This window comes from Channa argus, chromosome 4, assembly GCF_033026475.1.
Source record: "Channa argus isolate prfri chromosome 4, Channa argus male v1.0, whole genome shotgun sequence".
Lineage (NCBI taxonomy): Eukaryota > Metazoa > Chordata > Actinopteri > Anabantiformes > Channidae > Channa > Channa argus.
The window spans coordinates 363,805-386,268 of record NC_090200.1 but is presented as its reverse complement, the minus strand read 5'-3'; the positions used below and the strand labels follow the sequence as shown (position 1 = coordinate 386,268).

The 22,464-nt window shown below is 39.0% G+C and overlaps 1 protein-coding gene across 3 annotated transcripts; it reads right to left on the bottom strand.

Annotated features, from left to right (window-relative positions):
• Positions 1-1,842: 1,842 nt before the first annotated feature.
• On the bottom strand, positions 1,843-22,464 carry LOC137125532 (uncharacterized). 3 transcript variants are annotated; one of them, XM_067501145.1, is made up of 11 exons: positions 22,346-22,464; positions 20,573-22,232; positions 18,222-20,378; positions 16,628-17,195; positions 12,593-12,712; positions 12,354-12,479; positions 11,894-12,016; positions 11,589-11,711; positions 9,278-9,403; positions 3,199-3,277; positions 1,843-3,036 (listed from the first exon to the last, which is right to left on the bottom strand). In XM_067501145.1, the coding sequence occupies exons 4-11, from the start codon at positions 16,648-16,650 to the stop codon at positions 2,995-2,997; spliced, it is 762 nt and encodes a 253-aa protein (XP_067357246.1). In that variant the 5' UTR covers positions 16,651-17,195; positions 18,222-20,378; positions 20,573-22,232; positions 22,346-22,464; the 3' UTR covers positions 1,843-2,994. The 3 variants fall into 3 exon arrangements, with proteins under 3 accessions (XP_067357246.1, XP_067357245.1, XP_067357247.1); XM_067501146.1 differs by lacking the exons at positions 1,843-3,036; positions 3,199-3,277 and adding an exon at positions 8,915-9,053; XM_067501144.1 differs by lacking the exons at positions 1,843-3,036; positions 3,199-3,277; positions 16,628-17,195; ... (1 more) ...; positions 20,573-22,232; positions 22,346-22,464 and adding exons at positions 5,269-9,099; positions 13,664-15,714.

Below are 22,464 nucleotides of genomic sequence, written 5' to 3'. Positions count from 1 at the left end.
AGATTCTTCTAACTTTCTGGAACGCCACTTCCTTTCTAACTTTCGTGTTTCCTGTTTTAAGTTGCGTGTTTGTGAACTATACCATGGAGATCGCCTCTGCTGATTTACTGCCTTCTTTTTTAGAGGGGCAACACTATCGAGTATTGTACGTAGTGAGGCTGCAGAATTGTCAACAAGATAATCTACTTGTGCAGGAGTAACATTAAGGAGACTACTTCCCATTGTATTAACATATGGTGAAGCAAATGATGAAGAAATAATTTCTTTAAATTTGTTGACAGCTTTTTCACTTAAGCATCTGCTATAGTGGAATTTTTCCCTAACTGCTATATAGTCCGTTATTGTAAATTCAAATGTTATTAAAAAATGGTCAGACAGAAGAGAGTTGTGAGGAAATATGGTTAAATTATCCGCTTCAATTCCATACGTAAGGACAAGGTCTAACGTGTGACTAAAACAGTGAGTGGGTTTATTTACATTTTGGGAAAAACCAATTGAATCTAATAATGAATTAAACGCAGTGCTCAGGCAGTTACTGTCAGCATCTACATGAATGTTAAAGTCACCCACTATAATGACTTTATCTGTACTAAGCACTAAATCAGCTAGAAAATCAGAAAATTCAATCAAAAACTCTGAATAAGGGACTGGAGGACGGTACATGATAACAAATAATAGTGGTTTTTGAGTTTTCCAGTTTGGGTGTGAAAGGCTAAGAGTAAGGCTCTCAAATGAGTTATAACTATGTTTAGGTCTAGGGTTTATTGATAAGCTACAATGGAAGATTGCTGCAACTCCTCCACCTCGGCCTGTGCTTCTAGGAACATGATAATTAATATGACTTGGGGGGGTTGACTCATTTAGACTGACATATTCTTCCTGCTGCAACCAAGTTTCAGTGAGACAAAATAAATCGAATTGATGATCGCTTATTAAGTCATTTACTAACAGAGATTTAGAAGAGAGAGATCTGATATTTAATAATCCACATTTAATAGTTTTGGGGTTTTGTTCTGTAAGAGGAGTAGTCTTAACTTTTATTAGGTTATTATGATTAACTCCTCTTGTTGTCATATTTACTTTATGTAATTTAGGTCGGGGAACAGACACAGTCTCTATAGGTATGTGGGAGTTGTGGGGGGGTGACGGTTGTAAGGACACTGCAGAGAGGCGTGTAGGACTGGATCTGGATCTCTGCATCCTAGGCTCAACTCTGGACTGTCATACTTTTGGTTGTTTAATAAAACCAGCCATATTTCTGGATAAGAAAGCTGCACCATCTAAAGTAGGATGGATGCCATCTCTCCTAATCAGCCTTTTCCCCAAAAACGTTTCCAATTGTCTATGTAGCCCACATCGTTTGCTGGACACCACCTAGACAGCCAGCGGTTGAATGACGACATGCGGGTGTACATGTCGTCACTGGTCAGATTTGGCAGGGGGCCAGAGAAAATTACGGAGTCCGACATTGTTTTTGCAAAGTTACACACCGATTCAACGTTCATTTTAGTGACCTCCGATTTACGTAATCGGGCGTCATTAACTCCCACGTGAATAATAATATTACTGTATTTACGTTTATCTTTAGCCAGGAGTTTCAAATATGATTCAACGTCGCCCGCTCTGGCCCCAGGAAGACATTTGACAACGGCCGCTGGAGTCTCTAACTTCACGTTTCTGACTATAGAGCTGCCAATTACCAGAGTTGGTTTCTCAGCGGGTGTGTCGCTGAGTGGGGAAAATCGATTAGAAACGTGAACCAACTGGTGGTGAACCTCGGGCGTCTGTTTAGCATTAGATCTCTTACGAACCGTCACCCAGCCGGACTGGCCTACCGGCTGCTCGGGAACTGCCGGGGGACAGCTAGCAGGGGCTACGCTAGGTCGGCCCGCACCAGCTACCGGGGCCTGACTAGCTGAGTTGTTTTCCATGGTGCGGAGCCGTGCTTCCAATTCCGTGAGCCTCGCCTCCAAAGCTGCAAAAACCTTACACTTATTACATATACCATTATCACTAAAGGAGGCAGAGGAAAAACTGAACATAAGACACACAGAGCAAGTGAGAGAAGGAGAGACAGAGGGAGACAGAAAAGCCATTGCTAACGGATAACTGCTAAGCTAGCGAAGCTAATATAAGTGAAATGTGGAATTTGTAAACTTTAATAATAATAAAGTATATATAACAATTTAATTTAAGTAGGGCTGTAAATCACTTAAAACAAATTAACTAATTAAGTTCAGATTTTACTGCCATTAAGAACGATTAATCAAAGAAGTAAACTGGTCATAATTTCACACTGAATTAACAAATTAATTTAGAAAGAATGCAAAAGTAATCAATTTAAATATTAGGGTATTTATTTAAATTTTAACTGCCAAGAGGCATTGTATTTGTTAATAACATGATAAGAAACATGGTTATGCTGGAGAAATCTGCGTTCTATTATAGAAATTTAACTAGAACGGTCAGGTGTGGACACCAGCACTGTGTGGCAGTCCATGCAGCAGGAGAAGTGGGGCTGCAGAGGCAGAGGAGCAGGGGTGTCATGAATGTGAAAAATTCAGCCAACGACTGAGACCAAACAGCCTGTTGACATAATCAAAAGATGGTGAAGCTCTTTTCTTTCAGCTTGCATTAATGGCATCTGTTAATTTCTCAGCCCTATTTTAACCCATTAAAATAACATGTTTATGCAACATGAACACATGTTGCATAAACATGTTATTTTCCCAGCCCTTAATTTCAACACTTTTTTCTCCATATCCTGAGACATTTTCCCATTTCTCCACCATGTTAAATCTTTACAGAAATCCTCCAGACAGTCAGCCAGCTCCTCCTGCTTCATTCTCCTCAGGAAGTTCACTGTGATCTTCAGAAATGACTCTCTGCTGCTCCTCCTCTGCTCTTCATCCTCATCATCCAACACGTCCTCATCTTCCCTCTGACTCTATGAGCATTCTGGGTAATCTGGACTCAGACTCTTCTGGATCTTCTTCAGCTCATCCTCACAAAAGTGACAATGTTGTCCTCCAGCAGCTGAAACAGAAAATTATATGAATGACACAATCCAAGTAAAACCATGGAGCCAAACATCAGATCCATGTTGGACAGACTGACAATCCAGTGGTCTAAAAAGTGCAGCATGGACATTATTGTGGACACAACAGATGGAAAAGTAGTAGTTGTACATGTACAGACCATAAATATGGAGTCCAGGTGTATTTGATGCTGCTGGGCAGACTGACCACTGGGAACCTCTGAGCTCTGCTGGTCCACTCTGTGGAGGAATCAAGAAAAATGAGCTCACATTATGCCTGTCCACACAGAGACACAAGGTAAATGTTTGTTACTTTACTGAACCATATGATTTTATCTTTATTAAAACCGATCCCACTGTGAATCACCAGCTTTTAATTTACTGTGTTGGTTTTCCGGCTTGTCAGGTTGATCTGTTCTTGTCCCCTATAAAACTGTGCAACAAAGCAATTTCTGCAACAAACAACAAACCCAAGACCATCTGAAAAGGAGGCTCTTAGTCCACTTGGACTTGAGTATAGTTTATTGGCTTTTAAAAAACAAAACTCAGCAGAATTATGTGATCGTACATTTGTAATTCTAGCATGAATTTTAAAACACTATTAACTCCATCTACTGACTGCAGACTGTGAAAAAAAAAAAAAAAAAACAGAAAACAGCCAAACAATGTATTTAAGTAATTAATATAAAGTAGAAAAAGCTGTTCCTGCCCGAGGTGAACAGGGTCTTTAACCAATGAAAACCTGTCAACTTAGTCCAGAGTGGATCTGTAGATGGGGAATCCACTTTAAGACATGCACTTAAAGAAAAACAGCTTCATCTGGGTCCAACTTGGTCATAGTGAAAACAAGCCGCTCAGATAGTTGCTCAAACATCTACAAGGTTGCTCTGATGTCCCTTATATTGCCTTGAGCAGTGCTGCATGTGAGAGGGATTTTCACATCTTAATGTATTAAAGACCAAGTACAGATCCTGCCTGTCAGGTCCTCACCTTCTCATTCCTCATGGACATCAACTTGTCCACAATGACAGAGACATTTGACCCAAAACCTGCTGATGACTTATGGATGCAGTTTTCTCTTTGCATTTTTGTACAAAGTATTCACATTCTCCATATTGTGTAGAAGAAACACTGACTGTCCTCCACTGAGCTTTGCTAACAATGTGTCAGAACTCAGCAGGGAGTTTATCTGATGTGAAACATCATTTCTCACATTCACACACTAGAAACTGGACTCACAGACCAAAGCTCAGCTCTGTTTAAAAAGAGTCTTCAGAAAGCTGGTGTCACATTCATCTATGAAAACAGGGGGAACAACTGAACATGTCTAAATACAGAAGTACATCCCTCTGCTCTCTCAGTGTTCTGTTTGTCTAAAGGGAACAAGTTTTCTCCCTACATTTGTTGACTTTGTTCACATCCACATTATTAAATGATGAAAAGATTTGATGTGAAACGAAGGAAAAATGAAATCAAAGTTTGTGGACACAGATCAGAGCCCACCTCTACTTTTAAACTACACTACTTTTAAACTACACAGCACTGTCTGTATTCAGCTGTAACCTGATGGAGATAAAATCCAATATGTAACAAATAATTATTCATAAACCTCTGGTTGTAATGAACAAGTATATTTGTCCACCTTTTTGTTTTAATCTGTACCAGAGAATGATGACAGCTGAAATAGTTGAGTTCAAAGCTAAAGCATGTGTCAGCAGAAACTTCAAGCAAAATATTGTAGCTACACAGCCACTGTGACTGACTGGTGGTCCTGGGTGAGCTGAGGACGTCACAATCTGGAGGAACGAGTTCGGATAAAAAAATCCAGTCCACAGGAGGTAAAGAAGTCCAGAAGGGTGAAAGTCTAGTGACCTAGCATTAACCAGGGTCATCCAGGTCAGGGGTGGGGGCTCGCCAGCTGAGAAGCATGACTTAGTGGACACAGGTACCACAGATTCACTCTGAGGAAATGTGGGAACAGATGTCTGGCAACAAAAATCCAAAACAACAGCTGGAATCCATTGGTACTTTGGTTCCAGAGAGTGCCAGGTTAAGAGACCATGATCATCTGCCTCTTTTCCAGATCAGAAGGAGTGAGGACTAGCTACCAGCAGAGTCTTGAGTTTGACCCTTAAGCCTCCAGTTACCCCAATGTCTGTGACACTTTGGTGGGAGAAGAGCATAGAATGGGCAAATAGACTTGCAGATATGTTATATAGGAAGAGGGGGAAGGTTTTCTGCCCTTACAAATCTTGTTTATTGGCCCAGATTGGATGTGAGAAAGTATTCTGTCAAGTGTAAACTGACTAAGAAAAGACATTCAAGTCAAAATGTGATGTCAACAGTAAAACACTCAACAGTCCGGGTTAACAGGTAGCAGATGGCTTGCTACACACCAGAGCCATATTAATACACAACTGATTGGTATTGATGACATTATATTTATTTTGGTTTGGACACAAAGCAACAGAACTCTGCAGTAAACTATTCTTCATTTTCTACCTTCTCACTGCTGATGAATTTGTCACCTCTAACAAGGTGGCAGCCATTAGCTCACAGTTCTTCCCACTAGATGGAGAAAACCTACTCAGTTCATCAAACAGCACATCACATGATTTTCCACACTGATACATCCACTCTGCACCAAACCATCCTTCCACCAGTCCTGTAGGTCCTATCCCCTCCACTCTCATACATCTAACTGCACCCACACTGACCTTTCTGACAGATTACATTTAAAAACTGCTGCTGTATTGGCTAATAATAGATTGTACAGATGTACCTAATGAAGTATGAAACATGTCTTGGACATTTCTGAGAAAGTCATTACCACCTGTTCACCAATTCCCTTTGATAATCAGTTCATTAATTCCTGCCCACCTTTTCTATCTGTCATTAACACTTTCTGATGATGCCATGCCCACCTGTCCTGCAGTTACCCCCACCTTCCAGATTCCCTTCACACACCAGCTCCCCATTTCCTCATCAGTCCAACAGCACTGAAGCTACTCCACTTGCACTGTGTGCAAGAGCTGACCTGTTAGCGAGCGTTTGGGCTCTTAAGGCTACAGTAAGATCAGAACGTCACAGCATCCATCCATCTTTTATCTGTAGCTCAGTTGGTAAGTCACTCATCCACGGACCACAGGGTCCGTGATTCGATTCCCGGTCTCTAGTGGCCATCACTGTGTGTGAGTATGTGTGAGAATGGGTGAATAAGTAGCAACATTGTAAAGCTCTTTGGCAGCTCTACTAATAAACCTTATTTCAACTTGCTGACTTCAAAGTGTATGTTGACTAAAAATAAACTGAAGAATATCTTCAGAGGCTTGTGATGAATTACAGTCTCAATTGGCCCGGTGGATCAGTGGTAGAGGATTGGTTTGGGATGCAGAAGGCAGCGGATTCAAATCCCACCCCACCAAGGGTAACCTTGGTACCTGTCCTAAGCCAGGACAAAAATGGGAGGGTTGCAGCAGAAAGGGCATCTAGTGTAAAAACACATGCCAAATCAACATGCCAAACATGTTCCGCTGTGGTGACCCCTGAAGGGACAAGCCCAAAGCAGTTGACTCTTGTTTAATGGCAGCAAAAGAGTGCCTACAAAATTTTATTGTATTGAATACAATAGCAAAAATATTTCTCATTATACATATTACATTATTACATATACAGTGAATAAACTTCTTGTTAATTGAAATATGAGTTCAATCAGTCAATATGTGACAATAATAGACCAGATTTGGCTGTAAAAACCACTGAGTACATATTGACACCATGTAGAGTTAAGATCTAAATATGACCAGTTTGGATCAGGAAGGATCCCATATCCAAACACAGCTGAGCAACACAGAGCTTCAAACTGTTTCCGCCTGAAATCCACACTGTCATCTTCACATCTTTTCTGTCCTATCACATGTTGGATGACACTTTTCTACTGAATTATGAATAAAAAAGTGGAGTTCTTGCTCTTCAGGAAGAGTTTCTTCCTAAATGTTTTGTAATGCTGCAGAAATTATAAAGGGACTTGAAGGTGACATACTCTCCTGGTAATAAATGTTTTTTGAAGTACAATGGTATCTCCATGGACTGATGACTCCTCAACGACACACAGCTGGGTTTAAAGCCCAGTTCAGGGAAACTTGGTACCACATAGACCTGGGTAGAAAGAGAACACCAGCAGAGAAAGACAGAGAGAAAAAAAATATATCTTTTGAGTCATTGAAGCTGGTGGAGAATTAGAAAATGTCTGAGTTATAGACCGTGTTTAGACTGTCCACAATGGTTCTGCTGCCAATCTTTACCGGATGCTGCCATTACTACTGTCCATAGTTAATATCAAATCTTGAATTGGATGTGGTGGGGGATGGGGAGCCAGTGGTGGTAATGCAGAATAGGTGTTGTAGTCGCAAGAGTGAGACAGAGACAATGCATCCACACTATGGGCAATATCTTCCTTGGTCAGCGACAGTTTCTGTTTATTTCCAATGCAAACCCAGTGTAAGTCCATGCATTGATAGAAAGAACTAAAACTAATCTGATCGACTGGCATCATCGATCCTCCTCTTCATCATTTCTCCTTCTTCTCTGCTCAGATCAGTGGCAGCTAAATTCAGTCAGAGGAAGCTGCCATCAGCTGCTCCACTTCTACCATCAGTCACTAGATGGAGGCAGGAAGCTAAACTCCTCATGATGTGTGTGCTGGTGACACATTTACTGTAAATTCACATTGGTTCAGTTTCATTGAAACTAAGGTTTTAGTTACAGAACTATAATTACAACTGGGAGAAACTATCAACTGAACTTACTAATTATTAGGGATTATTAATAGCAGTGTTCATTTCATCAACTACAGCTACTGTACAATAACAAATATTTGTTCACAACCTAATTTCTCAATGAAAACACGACTTAATAAGTAACCGTACATTATTTAATGATTGTTTTAATGTAACGTCTTGTTTAGTGCCTTACAGAATAACACAATGTGGCTCCTGATTACTAAAACACTGATAACCCCTCCCTCCCAAAGTGACCTCCCACTTTATTGTTAATAGAAAACATCTTACAAAGCAGCAACAAAAGAGCTAAGAGAAACTGTGAAAAGATGCAGTCAACATGCTACATTTATAAAAACGGAACATCAGAAGCTGTGGATGTAAATAAAACATTAATGTTACTTTCACTTGGACATGTTTCATGTTGCCTTTAGAATAAGTTTAAGATTATATCAAAGGTGTATAATCTAAATATAATGTTCTTTAATGAAATATCACTGTTTTTTTAATTACCCAGACCAGAATGGTAATAAGGAATAAATAAATAAATCCATACAATGGTGGAGATGGAATAAAAAAAATATATATTTTTTTAAATCTGCACAATCGTGACAATATTGAGCAGTGTTCCTCCTAGAATTTTGTTATTCAGTACTGGGGTAAAAGGATGATAGAGGGTTTTGCTAAAATATTTAGTTTTTTATTTCTTGCCCAACACAAGACTTTTGGTTGCAAATGTCCATGTAAAGGTCAAGCAAAAGCAATTACTTCATAATAGAAGAAGAACACAAGAAGAAGAACAAACAAAAAGATAAAATTCACATAATTAAATATATCACAGGAGTGAACTGTCATGTTTCTTTCCATGTTTTTCTCTTGTTTCACCTTAACTCAATTCAATTCAACTTTATTTATATAGCGCAAATTCACAACAAAGTCATCTCAGGGCACTTTACAGAATAAAGTCAAGATTATAAAGATGTATAAAGAGAGAACCCAACAATTCCCCCTGGAGCAAGCCATAGGCAACAGTGGAGAGGAAAAACTCCCTTTAACGGAAGAAACCTCCAGCAGAACCAGGCTCTGAGTGGGCGGCCATCCGCCTTGACCGGTTGGAGTGAGTGGAAAGTTAAGACAGAAATGAACAGAGCAACAAAAAGCAACAACAAAACATCGGGCAGATTGGTAGGACCAGTAGCTGCACACAGGAAGACACACAGCTTCAAAGCCGGGGACACCTGCAGAAAGGGACAGAGAGAGGGGGACAGAGAAGGATAAAGACAACTACGGGAGAGAACACACAGAGTTAATGACATACAGTGGTGACAATTGTGGGGTGAGAGGAGAGGAGAGATGGTCAAGAGGAGGAAAGGAGCTCAGTGCATTGGGGGGTGGGTCCCCCAGCAGTCTGTTATCATGGACATGTTTCTACCTCTGTGAGGTCACTGACATCACATTTTACCTTTTTCTATCAGAGGGTTGTTGTCCTTTAAAATCAATGAAGCCATGCTTTGACTGGTCACTCTTCATGGACACACATCTTGGTCCAGGTCCAGAATCAGCAGAGTCTGGTCCCCCATCGATCCTGCTAAACAGAGAGAAACATTCACTTTTTAACCTTCAGCCACAGAAGCTGCAGGAGAAACTGGAAGATTTCTACAAGAACAAATCAATGAAAAGTAAAGATCTTTCCTCTAAATAATTTTAGAGCATTTGTTTGTGTCTTTATTTAAAAATATAAAATTGATCTCATCTTAAGAGAAGTCCAGGTAGGTTTGAATACATGAGCTCCTACATTAGAGCTTTGTGTTAACTAATGCACCACCACAGAGTTTCTACATAGAATAAAGAGAGAGGCAGCAGTTTTAATGGACAAAGCAGCACGTTTGAGAAATCAAACCTTATTTTCTGATGGTTTCACTGTTATCACTTTCTCAAGCACAAATACACACAAACACACCTCCACCTATGCTGACCGCGGTCAAACAGACCCAAAGACCTGAACCTGGACTCATGTAGTTCATGTTTACAGTGCAGATCACTCACAGACAAACACAGAGCTACAGTACAATGAGGGTTTTTGATTTGACACTAATTTCAGATCATCACACTCTGCAGTATCTGAACACTCATCACTGCTCCACCTGGTGCATCAATCCAGCTTTGCAACCTGATTTTGTGAAAGTGGTTTATGGGCAGTAACAAGACAGGTCTGAGTTCATTACGTCATCATGTGGGTTGACATTCAGTGTAAAGTCCGTATGGGATACGTCCCCCATCAGACAGGACTTCAGCGTGAATCAAGCAGCAGTTTTAAGCTGCTCTATCTGTAATTCTCTGATTTCAACTGATGACAGGACAAATAAAACATGTCTTTGCATAATGGTGGAAAAACAGGCTTCAACACAACTGCTGCCTGTGCCAAAGATTGTCTAAATGAGTTAAGAAGTATCACTCTGTAACAACTCTGCACAATCAGCGGACTAAGTCTCAGTAGTTTTAATCTTTGACATTTTTAATTTATCAGCATTGGCTGATGTCTGTGCCCACACAACCCATTAAAAAAAATAAAATAAAACATCTGCAGCCTACACTGTTAATTGTTACTGTGTGTGCATCAGCTCAAAACATGAGTCAAAAAACACTAAAAATAGTTCATCAGCACATGTTGAACAGATTAACAGGAACATCAGCTCTTTTCCCTGATCTCTCATCCACCATCTTGTTAATCAAAGCAGCTTGTTGACTGATCATTAATTACTATGAACATGTTTAACTGAAAGTTGAAATGTAGGCCACTCTACATTCACTATTTAACCCAGTTTAGAGTGGATTAGTTTCAGCTACATGTAACGTAAATTAGTTTGCTCAAAGCAAACTTAATTATAAATTACACACATTTTCAATATTCATAAAATGAGCCTATTTTTCTGTCATTTGTTATTATTAAATTAGGGAAAGAGAGAGAAAAAACACATATGAGCCTCCCTGCTCTCTCAACATTAGGATCATCCATTGACAAACACCAGTTGACCACTACTCTGTAGTCCACAAACTCTCTAAACAGAGACCTCTTCTCTCTAGATGATCTACCAGTTTAAAACTTCATATCCTGTCAATAAATAAATAAATCAACATTGACCTCCACCACAAGTATAATCAAACTGAAAAAAAAGTTGAATTTGTCAGTTTAAATCATGATGTTAACATTGGTTCATCACAGCTGATCTAAACTGATGTTTGACATTTGAAGCACAATCAGGAGGCTGCTCTATTAACGATTTCTACACTGAGCTTTGCTAACAATGTGTCAGAACTCAGCAGGAAATTGGTCTGATGTGAAACATCATTTCTCACATTCACACACTAGAAACTGGACTCACAGGCTGAAGCTCAGCTCTGTTTAAAAAGAGGCTTCAGAAAGCTGGTGTCACATTCATCTATGAAAACAGGGGGAACCACTGAACATGTCTAAATACAGAAGTACATCCCTCTGCTCTCTCAATGTTCTGTTTGTCTAAAGGGAACAAGTTTTCTCCCTACATTTGTTGACTTTGTTCAGATCCACATTATTAAATGATGAAAAGATTTGATGTGAAACGAAGGAAAAATGAAATCAAAGTTTGTGGACACGGTTCAGAGCCCACCTCTACTTTTAAACTACATTTCTACAGGTCTTTTCAGCCACACAACAATCCTCCTCCCTCTGAAATATCACATCATCTCAACGGACATGTTTCTATATCTGTGAGGTCACTAACATCACATTTTACCTTTTTCCATCAGAGGCTTGATGTCCTTTAAAATCAATATGATGTTCATTTGACCAGTCACTCTTCAGGGACACACAGCTGGGTTCAGGTCCACAATAAGCAGAGTCTGGTCTCACACTGATCCTGGTACATAGAGGAGACCAACAGAGAGGGAAATTCACTATTTAGTCTTCAGTCAAAGAAACAAGAAGCTTTCAACAATAACAGATCAATAAAAGTACATTTCTTCACTGAACGATTTCAGTTCATTTTCTCCATAAAAACTGGACTAAAACTAAAACACTAGTTAATAAAAAACAGCTCACCTCGTTGTAGCTGAGGGTTGGGTTTTAAAATCAGCGAGACCTTTATTTGACTTGGCAGACACACAAATGGGTTCCGGTCCAGGTCCAGGTCCAGCAGAGTCTGGTCTGTGCAGCTTCTCTGGTCTTGAACACAACACAGACAGATGTCAGAGTGTGAATAATGATGGTGATTTGTTAATGATTTAAAACAAGTCAGATTCTAATGACAATAGCTGAAGTAAACATGAAAGTTAAAGCTAAATATTGTTGCTCCAGAATCTATGAGTATGTAAAGTAAAGCTCTATGGAGGGTGTATTTATCAATGTGCCAAAAAACAAATCATTAGTTAAAAATACTGATGTTGGCATATTTTCAGTTTCAATGCCAAGGACAAATAATGGCAGCTCTTTATTACAAACTGAGCTGTAAATGTATAATGGAAACAAAACTGCTGTCTTTCTGTCAGTTTGAATATATTACATTCCATCAGTAGACTGTCTGAAATGAAGAGGAGCCTCCATTGACCCGTCACTCTTCATGGACACACAGCTGGGTTCAGGTTCAGATCCAGGTCCAGCTGTGTCTGGTCTGTGCAGCTTCTCTGGTCTTGAACACAACACAGACAGAGGTCAGAGTGTGAATAATGATGGTGGAGTGATTGTTGGTGCTGAGCTCTGACATGGAGAAGAGTCATGGACAGTTAGAGATCCTCATCTCACCTCTGAGCTTTGGTCTGGCTCTCAGGTTCCCCACACAGAGTGGTTTTAGAGGGAGGGTCTCCCTCCTCTCTGTCCTCACACTGATCCATGCTGCTGAATTCACACACACGTTCTACCTTCCTGTGGAGAGAAAACACATCCTTCATCTGCACATCAATTTTCGGGCTTTTCCATCACTTTACATACTTGGATAAATTCAATATTTGCAAAAATAGACTAATACTAAACATGATTATCACTTTATCATTTAAAAATACATTATTTTGGTATAAACAACCAAAATTTATTTCATAATAGCAGACATAAAAATACACATAATACACTCACTTGACAAATAATTTTTAATAAATTTCTTTTCTGAAAATGTCAAAAACAGGAACATTTGTCTTTGTGTTGTGCAAATCAAAACAAAACTTGATTTGATAAACAAAACAGCATTAACATAAACTAGTGCCAAGTAATGAAAAAAGATTATACACCGATCAAGCAGAACATTTTGACCACCTGTACAATCTGTCTGATCACAGATTAGTTCTTCATGTTTCCTGCTGTGGTCAAACACAAACTGATCAGAAAGAAATAAAACTCATCAATTCACTGAAGAAACAGGACAAACTGGAAGTTAGCAGTGTTGAAGATTCAAAGTAAAAATACTCTATTACAGTCCTGATTACTGCTGCTATAAAAGTACAGGAGTATCAGTCAAAATGTACTTCAAATATCAAAAGTAAATATCATGTTTAATTTAATATCGTATTAGATTTTAAAACCCAAGTTTTATGGAAATTAAGTTATTATTAAGTTATTTTATGTAAATTATTAAATAGAATAAAACTGGATCAAGTTTATAATTTTTGTTACAATAATACAAAACAATGTGTTGTTTGCCAACAGACATAAACCATAAAGAAAAGACAGGATGTGAGTCTCAGCAGCTTCGTTAGTTGTTGTTCGTCAGCTTGTGAGTTAGTTTAACAAGTGAGCGGCAGATTTTTTCTGTTTCTAGTGGAACAAACTAACAACAGGAACACAGAGTCATTACAGAGGAAAACTCTGAATAATCTCACTTACTTTACTTTTACAAGGAGGAGAAAACGTGCAGAAATGGGAAACTGATGATGGGAGGAGACTGTGGTTCTTCAGGGTCGACACTTCAGAAAATAGGAAGTGACATTTGAGAGAGAGAAACCAGAAGATGGCAGCAATGCAACAGATGGGATGCTGGTTTCCATAAAAGCCCAAAGAAGAAGAAGTTGTTGAAAGGATAGAAATGTAGTAAGAAGCAGAAATGATCCTCAGCAGTGGTAGAACATCTGTGTTGGAGTCAGAAAACAGCAGCTTCCCACATGTGGACAAACTGATGCTGGCTTTTCTTCCTGCTAATTCTAATGTTCATTGTGTTGGAGACAAACTTTCTGCTCAGGACAAATGTTCAGCTCAGACTGGAATCAGGGCAAATTGTAAATTGTAAATCAATTGTAAATGTTTTCTCCTTCATTTGTGTCTTTTCTGTTGTCCTCTTCATCTTCTTTTTCAAAGTTTTGTCTGTTTGTAAGTTCTTTTCTTCTTGTTTGATTTTAAATGTAATTTTACTGTTTTTTTCTCTTTTTTTACTCTTAATGTCCTTAATGCTCAGTAGAAAATCCTGTGAACTTCAGCACTTGTCATTAATAATACTTCCACCCGTCACTTCTTCCACCCGAAAGAACTTCTTTATTACCCTTAAAATAACTAGGGATTCCTGAACAAACGTGAACTGATGATGATGATGTTCATTACTTAGTTACTGCTGCTTCTGTGAGGAAACCAACAGTCAGACTGGAACGACTGGAACAGTTTTGACTTGTCTAACACAGATTTTGGACCGATGAAGCCTCACTTTAGCTTTAGATCCACCTTTAAAACTGGACCTGTGCATTTTGGCCCATCGCTTCGATCCTAAGTTGGACTTTAGGAAGTGGAGTCTTTGCGGCCTGTGTGAACAGGAGGAAGTCAAACCTGTTTCAGACGAACACCTCAATGTTGTCTGGAAACATCCTTTCATCAATGTGTGTGATTCCATGTTCAAAATGAGCCAGAAGATTTTACAGGAAGCACCTGTTGTTCTGACTGATCTACACCTCAAACAGGTTTTTGTGGAAGCCTGAGGGGTTTCCGGTTTGTCGTCATGTGGCTGCAGCCACCTGAAAACCCTACAGGAGGACAGTTGGTCTTAATCATCCAATTGGCTGCAGCTCATTCGTTTGTCAAAATCTATTTTACTAAATGAGACGTGAATACATTTAAAAATCCACTGTGGTTGATAGTTGTCAAACATGTCAAACTGTCTCCTGTTAACTACAGTTAAATGACATAATTTGTCCAAATCTGATCAAACTCTGCTTGTGTTTAGTTTGTGTCTAGTTGAACTTCACTTTTTAGTTCTAATCCTCATCATACTTTTTTTCTGCGTCCTGTCTCTAAACGCAGATGAAGGCTCGTGAAAAACGTCACAGTGTTTAAGGTATCGTGCTGATGATGTCACTGTGCAGTGATGTCAGCATGTACGAGTTCATCCTTTCTGTGCATCACACTGTTTTCTGTCACTGTCACGTTGGGAGCGTTTCACCCTCTGCTGTACGAGGAGCTGGACAAAGGGGGAGGACGAAGGGGGAGGTCCTGATCTGGGTTTGACTGGTTTTAAGGTGGAAATACAGATGTTTGGTTGTAAACCAGACTCGTGCTGCCTTCACAAGCTGATGGGAACTTAAATGTCTTGTCTTATGTGAGTTTTGAAACTTCAATAAATCCAAGTTTACTGAGAAAAATCTGTCGAGGCAGAATCACTGAAACACTGTGAGTAGTTTCTAAAAATTAGGCTCTTGCTAACCAAATGAATCTGTATTAATTTAGACAATATAAAGCACTGATGTTCACTACTTTACATTTTAACTGCATTTAGTAAAATAAAACATTTGTCCTAAGTTCAGCTTTGCTGTAGCTCGTTTACATTAGTATGTGAACCTGTTTAGGAGACACTGGACCACAGCAGCTGATTTATTAATCTAATTAATAAAACTCAAAAATAAATAAATAAATGATTTCTAAAGTAAATAATATTAAAGACAGTGTTTAATATAGTGTTGAATATTCCTTCAGACAGTAAGACGCTATGTTTAGTGAGTCAGCTGCTGTTGTCTGGTTCAGTGTCTCCTTCTGGTGGACATCAGTAGGAGATTCAACTACTCTATCACTAATACACTTTATACATTTACATAAGTAGTTATTATGATGAATATTAAATAATTCTATCTAATTTTTCATGCGTATTTATGCCACAAAATAATATTTTTTATGTGTAATAGTGAGTGTAGCTCTGTTGTAGTTCCTGTTGATGTCCACCAGAGGGAAACACTGGACCAGACAACAGCAGCTGATTAATTAAACTAATAAAAAGCTCAAAACGATGTGAATGAGAAATAAAACACGAAAATATGACAAAAAGTCATGTATATAGAATAAATTATTTAAAAGTAAATAATATTAAAGACAGTTTTTAATATTCCATCAATTCTCCCTGTAATACATATATTTACATTAGTAGTTTTTATGATAAAATAAACTATAAAAAAACTTTAATTATATTGTCTACAGTTTAAATATTTTTTTATCTATAAAATGTATGAGTTCCTAAGCAAATTATACAGTTATTAGTGATTATGACCACCTCTGTTTTTAGGTTGAAACTGGTGGTTCCAATGTTTTCGAGCCCTAACTGATTTTAAATAGGTTGACCAAAACATTAGAACCAATTCTTCCTATAATGCACGCCAGTACAATTCCACCACCCACTTTAACCTCAATGATAAACACAGTAGAATTAAGTAAATGAATAAGTAAAGTAGTAAGTAAAGTAGTAAGTAAAGTAGTAAGTAGAGTAAAATGATGACCTTGTAAACTCATGTATCATGTCATAATTCATGTACTGCAGTAACAGGGGGTCATAATGTTTTGCCTGATCGGTGTATGTGGAATAACAATAACAGGAAGATTTACCTGTGGAGCTGTTGCCTCATCATTCATCACTAGAAACACACTCATATTCAGTCCAGTTTACTACAAATCTTCAGGCTGAGCAAGTTCTGAGGGGGGTCTGATTTCTGTCTTCTTTCTTGTTCTTTAACTTCCCTTAGTGATTCATTTAGGACCAGGATTTATTGGGTGTGGACTGGCTTTAACTGACAGGACTCAGAAACCAGTTCGTCCCAGACTCCCAGTACCTGATTCTTGTGCATTCAGGTTTTCAGGTCCCAACAGTGAGGCTTTGGTTTCCTGCTCTGTCCCACTAGTTTAACACGTGCTGTCCTGATCAGACTGTCCTCTGCCCTCTGGTCCTCACGTGTCCAGTCCCAATGATCTAAAAAGTGTCTTAGTTTGGCAAAAGGACAACGTGGAAAGTTACCGGAAACCTGCAGCCTCTCGTCCAGCTCCATGACTTCACTCAGGTGTTTCCTCTGTCCCTGATTGAACACTTCAGGGACCTCACACAGGCTCGGATGTTTGAGTTGTAACTCAGCAGGACGAAGACTCTGAATTTTGGCTAAAATATCTGGAAAGTTCTTCTCTAATGTTAAAAACAGAAAAAAAAATTAAATGAGCTGAAAACAAGTTTAATATCAAATATTTCAATCACACACAATATACCACATTACCATCACTTATTTTACTACTACCACCACCACTACTAGCGGCTGAAGTAAAGAATATTGTCTTAAATTATTTTATGACAATGTAAATGTTCACGAAATGCTCCGTTGGTTTACAGCTTGAATGCTGCATATGATGCCTCAGTGACAGTCAAACGTGTTGTTTGACAGAGGACTTTCTATGTCCCTTACGAGAGAATGTTTTGTAAGGCTGGGGAGGTAGTCAGTCAGAAAAGGAGCAGCCTGAAGCCCAGCACTTTGGAAAAATCCTGTTTCTCAATGAACATCTGTGAAAATAAACACTGCAAAAAGCACTTTTCACAATGTCCATGTTCACGAGTGCAACTACTGACACGTCATTAATACGTCATGAAAGGAAAACACATGATATGTATGAATGAAACAGCCTGAAAACCACAGTCAAACCAAACACTCAAAAGTTCTGTTGGTGTAAATCTGCAGGTTGCATTCAGGAAGTATGTTTTTTTTCACTTTCGGTGAAGGATTGAATCCAATCCTCTCTGCAAACAATTGGGACTGAAACAATGATGAAACAGCTGCTGTAATTCCAGTCTGTCAACAGATGTCACTGTTTTTCTTCACAGTGAGGCCCCGAATTCTTTTAGGTACAAAAGGAAAAGCCTCAGTCTTAGCTAATTTCACTGCATCCTGATAATCCTTAAATCAGTCTCTCAGATAGTCCAGGGAGACACTTGTCCTTTGAAGCTTGTCCTTCTTCCATTTATGTTCCGCTTGTAGAAGACGTCTCCTCACGAGGGATGTCATTCAGCCACGGCTCCACTGAGGGCTTGAATATTAAAATTCCCACAAAGTAAAAAGCTTGTCATATTTAGGAGTCAACTCTGTGAGAAGTTCAGCAAACTCATGAATAAATTCCACAGAGTGTTTAGGAGGACGATAAATAAGAGCAAGCAGTAACTCACCCTCACAGTCAGTAACAGATGATGCTGGTTTATGGAGTTCATCAGTGGTGAGTGGTGCATCTAAGCTCTTCACATGTTCTTTGGACAGCGTTGGCAGTTGGAGCTTGTTTGGAAAGGAGGAGTATAGGTTACTGTAGAAGTTTTGAAAGACGTTAATCATTTCCTGTTGGCTGTTGAGTTTGACCTGTGGATGATTGCTTTATCTTTTTTATGTTGGAGTTGATTTGCTGAATATTTACCTGCCTTGTTGCTATATTGGAACTGTTCATATTCAATTTGCTGAATAAGGAATTGGGTTTTTCTGTGTAGGATAGTGTCATATTGCATTTTGTGATAGTTTACCTCCTTTTGTGTTTGTTCACTGGGATTATTGGAGTGAATTTGTTAATTATTTAATCTTTAATTCTTTTGTTCCAGTTTCTTTCCAGTTCTTGTTCTCGTTTTTTCTTATATGATGAATAAGATATTATTTTCCTTCTGACTACTGCTTTGCCTGTTTCCTATGGTACTGATGGTTTGGTATCCAGAGAGTTGTTCATCTCCAGAAAGGATGCCCACTCTCACTTAATGAGATGATCAAATTCAGTGTCTTGGAGCAGTGATGTATTGAAATGCCATCGTGTTCATGGTTTAATATGGGTTTGGATGTTTAGTGTGAGGGACGTGGGTGTGTGGTCACTGATTATGATTGGGTGAATTGTGGTTTCAGTTGTTGGGTGAGTGAGTTACTGATAAGAAAAAATCAATTTGGGAGAAGGTCTGATGTAGAGGAAAAGTATGTTTATTCTCTAGATGTGGGATTATTCAGTCTCCAGCTGTTATTGAGTCCATTGTAATTCATATCTTGTTTTATTATTTCTCTGTGTTAATTGCTTGTGTTGTCAGATGTGTTTGATCAATTTTGAGGTTTATGACAGTCTTAAAGTCTCCAGTGATAATGATGTTTGTTGAGTCACATAATAATGAAAATATATTATGGAAAAAAGATGGATCGTCATTGTTTGGACCGTAGATGTTAACAAGTCTGAGCTTTGTGTCATTAATTGATGCTTCTATAATAATAAATCTTCCTTCTGAGTCAACCACAGGTGTGTTGAGGACTAATAGGATGTTTTTATAATTAATATGGACACATCTCTTTGCTTGCTATTATATGTTGAAATATGTTTTTTGTCTTGGTTCTGAAGCCAGTAGTTTCATTGACTGTATGATTGGTTGTAAGTAAAGAAACTTCATTTAAATTATGGGATGTTTTTCCAACATCCCATAAATGAACCAAAGAAGTATATACATGTAGAAACATGGTGTGAGCAAAAGGAGGGAGACATTAAGTCAGGGAGGGGATGTACAGTCTGTGGTATTTATATTCATATTGTTCCAACAGTGGAAGGTGATGTGACTGACAGTGTCTGGTGCTAGTTTGAGTTGTGTTTTCATGAATTCTTGAATTAGCACTTCGGGTTTGTTGGATGGTTGTTCTGGGATGTTGTTCAAGTCCATTTGTTCATTGAGTGTCTTAACAGGAGTTTGGAGGGAATTATTTGACTGTTCTAACTTTTTTCTTTTTGTTCTGTTTTAGTTCATTTACATTAATGTATTATTACTTTATAGTTTCCTCGTGTTATCAAAGATAATAATTATACTGTCCTAACTTTGTGAACTTTGTGAATTCTTGTTGTTGTTCGGGTTCGTTGATTCGATCGTGAAGTGTGACACACTAGTTTGTAAGTTGCTGGCGTCTGTAGATGATGATTTTCCTCTTTTGCTTGGGTTGGAGGCATCATGCTGGAATGTTTCTGTGTCATGTTGCAGTGGTTGGAGTAGTGATCTTTAAATACTTCCAAGTCTGTTAACTCAAAAATTAAAATTAAAATGTAGAACAAAATCACAAACACTAAATCATTTACAAAACCAATACACACACAAAAAAAACCCTAGTCACAGTCCCATGCGGATTATCATATACTCCTCAATAACCCTTCTTTCTGATGACAAAATACACGCGTGATTATTTAGAAAAACCACTACATACCAAATTCACAGCAATTCAATCCACTCGTGAACATAACCAAAAGTGGGAAGTTTCTCCCACATTATTCCATCCACCGGCCAAAGAAAAATCTCACACACGGACAGCAGGAGACAGTGATGCAACCACTGCAACACAAACATCAAATATTTACACCAACAATTAAAACATTACTTTTAATCTGATTACTTAAAATAATCATATTTACACCATAAAACAAACCCTATACCTGCTACATCCATCAATATCCAAACACAGACTATATAAAATGTTGTAACATCAAAAACACAACACAGTTTTCCCAGAGTCTCAATCATCTTACTGCTCTCTGGACTCCAGTGTGGATCTCTCTCAGCTCCTCCATCATATTTAATGTTCTTCAGTTTCGACTGAACCACCAAGAAGTGGATGTACATCTCATTCAGGGTCTTGGGCAGCTCTGCAGGTCATGTGGTGATCCAGAGGCGAGCAGAGGGAAGCAGGTTCCCCCTGATGAGGTTTGTCAGCAGCACATCCACTGAGGTGGACTCTGTGACATCAGTCAGGATCTCATTGTTGTGGAGCTCTGTGTAGATCTAATTCAGAAGGGTTGGGTTTCCAGCTTTAGCGATGCCCTCAAACACACACTGGAACAGTGAATTGTAAAGTCTATATAACATTTACATTTTATCTAAATAATCATCAGTGCTGGTGATCATTTGACTCATTTGACAGCTTTGCTTCTTCAGTTCTGATGAAATGACCATCAGCCTATAACACTCTCCTACAAAGTGCCCTTATGAAAAACTCTATGATCAAACATTTTGTTTGTTATGACCAATCCATGACTAGCAAAACAAAGTATCCCTCTTTCCAGATCACGCAAGCCCTGCTGTGGTTTCATCAACATTACCCACTTGAGCAATAAATTCACCAGCAGAACTATGAAGTCTGCAAGTGGTGCACCTTCCAGGACCCCACTCAGAGTTTCCAAAAGGACATAACAGTCTGCACTGCTGTACAGTGCATAAACATCGATCAGAGCTGTGGGAAAACTGTCCAATGACAGCAGCTTGTAAGTATCTCTACACTGACTGAGTGCCCCTAGCCCTGTGCTACACAGCAGCAGGGAGTCCAACCCTTTTTCAGTAGTTTGGATCCTAAGCCCAAGTATATCTAGTTAATTCCACTACAACCACTGCACCACATCCCACATCAAATAGGGCTCCTCCCACATCACCATGGTTACTTTCCATGTCTCTAGAACTAGTCTACAAAGCCAGGCATCAACACACCATAACATTTCCTGCTGACTGGCTTGCCAGTCAGGAAATCGCTATGAGAGCAGTAAGACTGAACCAGTGAAGATACAGGAGACACTTTATGGGTAAACCAATTTCTGTGAAAAAAATGCATCTATGTATCCTGACTGTGTGGGGATTGTTCCTCATACATCTAAAATATGTGGCCAAGTGAGCCAATAATCTCATTATTCAGTGAACCAAAGCTATACACAAATGGTTTCTGTTGGTTCCAGGTTCCTCCAGAAACACAGAAATCTGGACTGCGCCCACAACAAAGTCAGATAATGTGTTCATAACTAAGAAAGTATAAAAAAACAATTATGCCATTGTGTTTCCTGCCATCCAGCTGATACCACTGAACATGACTGGAAACCATAAGAAGAGGATTTGATGGAGGAGATCAGTGGAATAGGGGTTTTCCTTTGTTAGCAGTTAGCATCTGTTACCTTCAATAAAATAACTGGCTTATACTTGACACCAGCAACAAAACAAGTCAAAGTCAAAATTGCAAAGAAAACAACAGAGTGTAGGACAAATATTCAACAGAGGTATGCAGTTAAAAACTGGTTCTTCTAAGCAGTTTGCAGCTATGACAACATAAAATTAATGATAAGATAATTTGACTGGTCACACTTCAGTGACACACAGCTGGGTCCAGGTCCAGGTCCAGCAGAGTCTGGTCTGTGCAGCTTCTCTGGTCTTGAACACAACACAGACAGAGGTCAGATTGTGAATAATGATGGTGGAGTGATTTTTGATGCTGTGCTCTGACATGGAGAAGAGTCATGGACAGTTAGAGATCCTCATCTCACCTCTGAGCTTTGGTCTGGCTCTCAGGTTCCCCACACAGAGTGGTTTTAGAGGGAGGGACTCCATCTCTCTGTCCTCACACTGATCCATGCTGCTGAATTCACACACACTTTCTATCTTT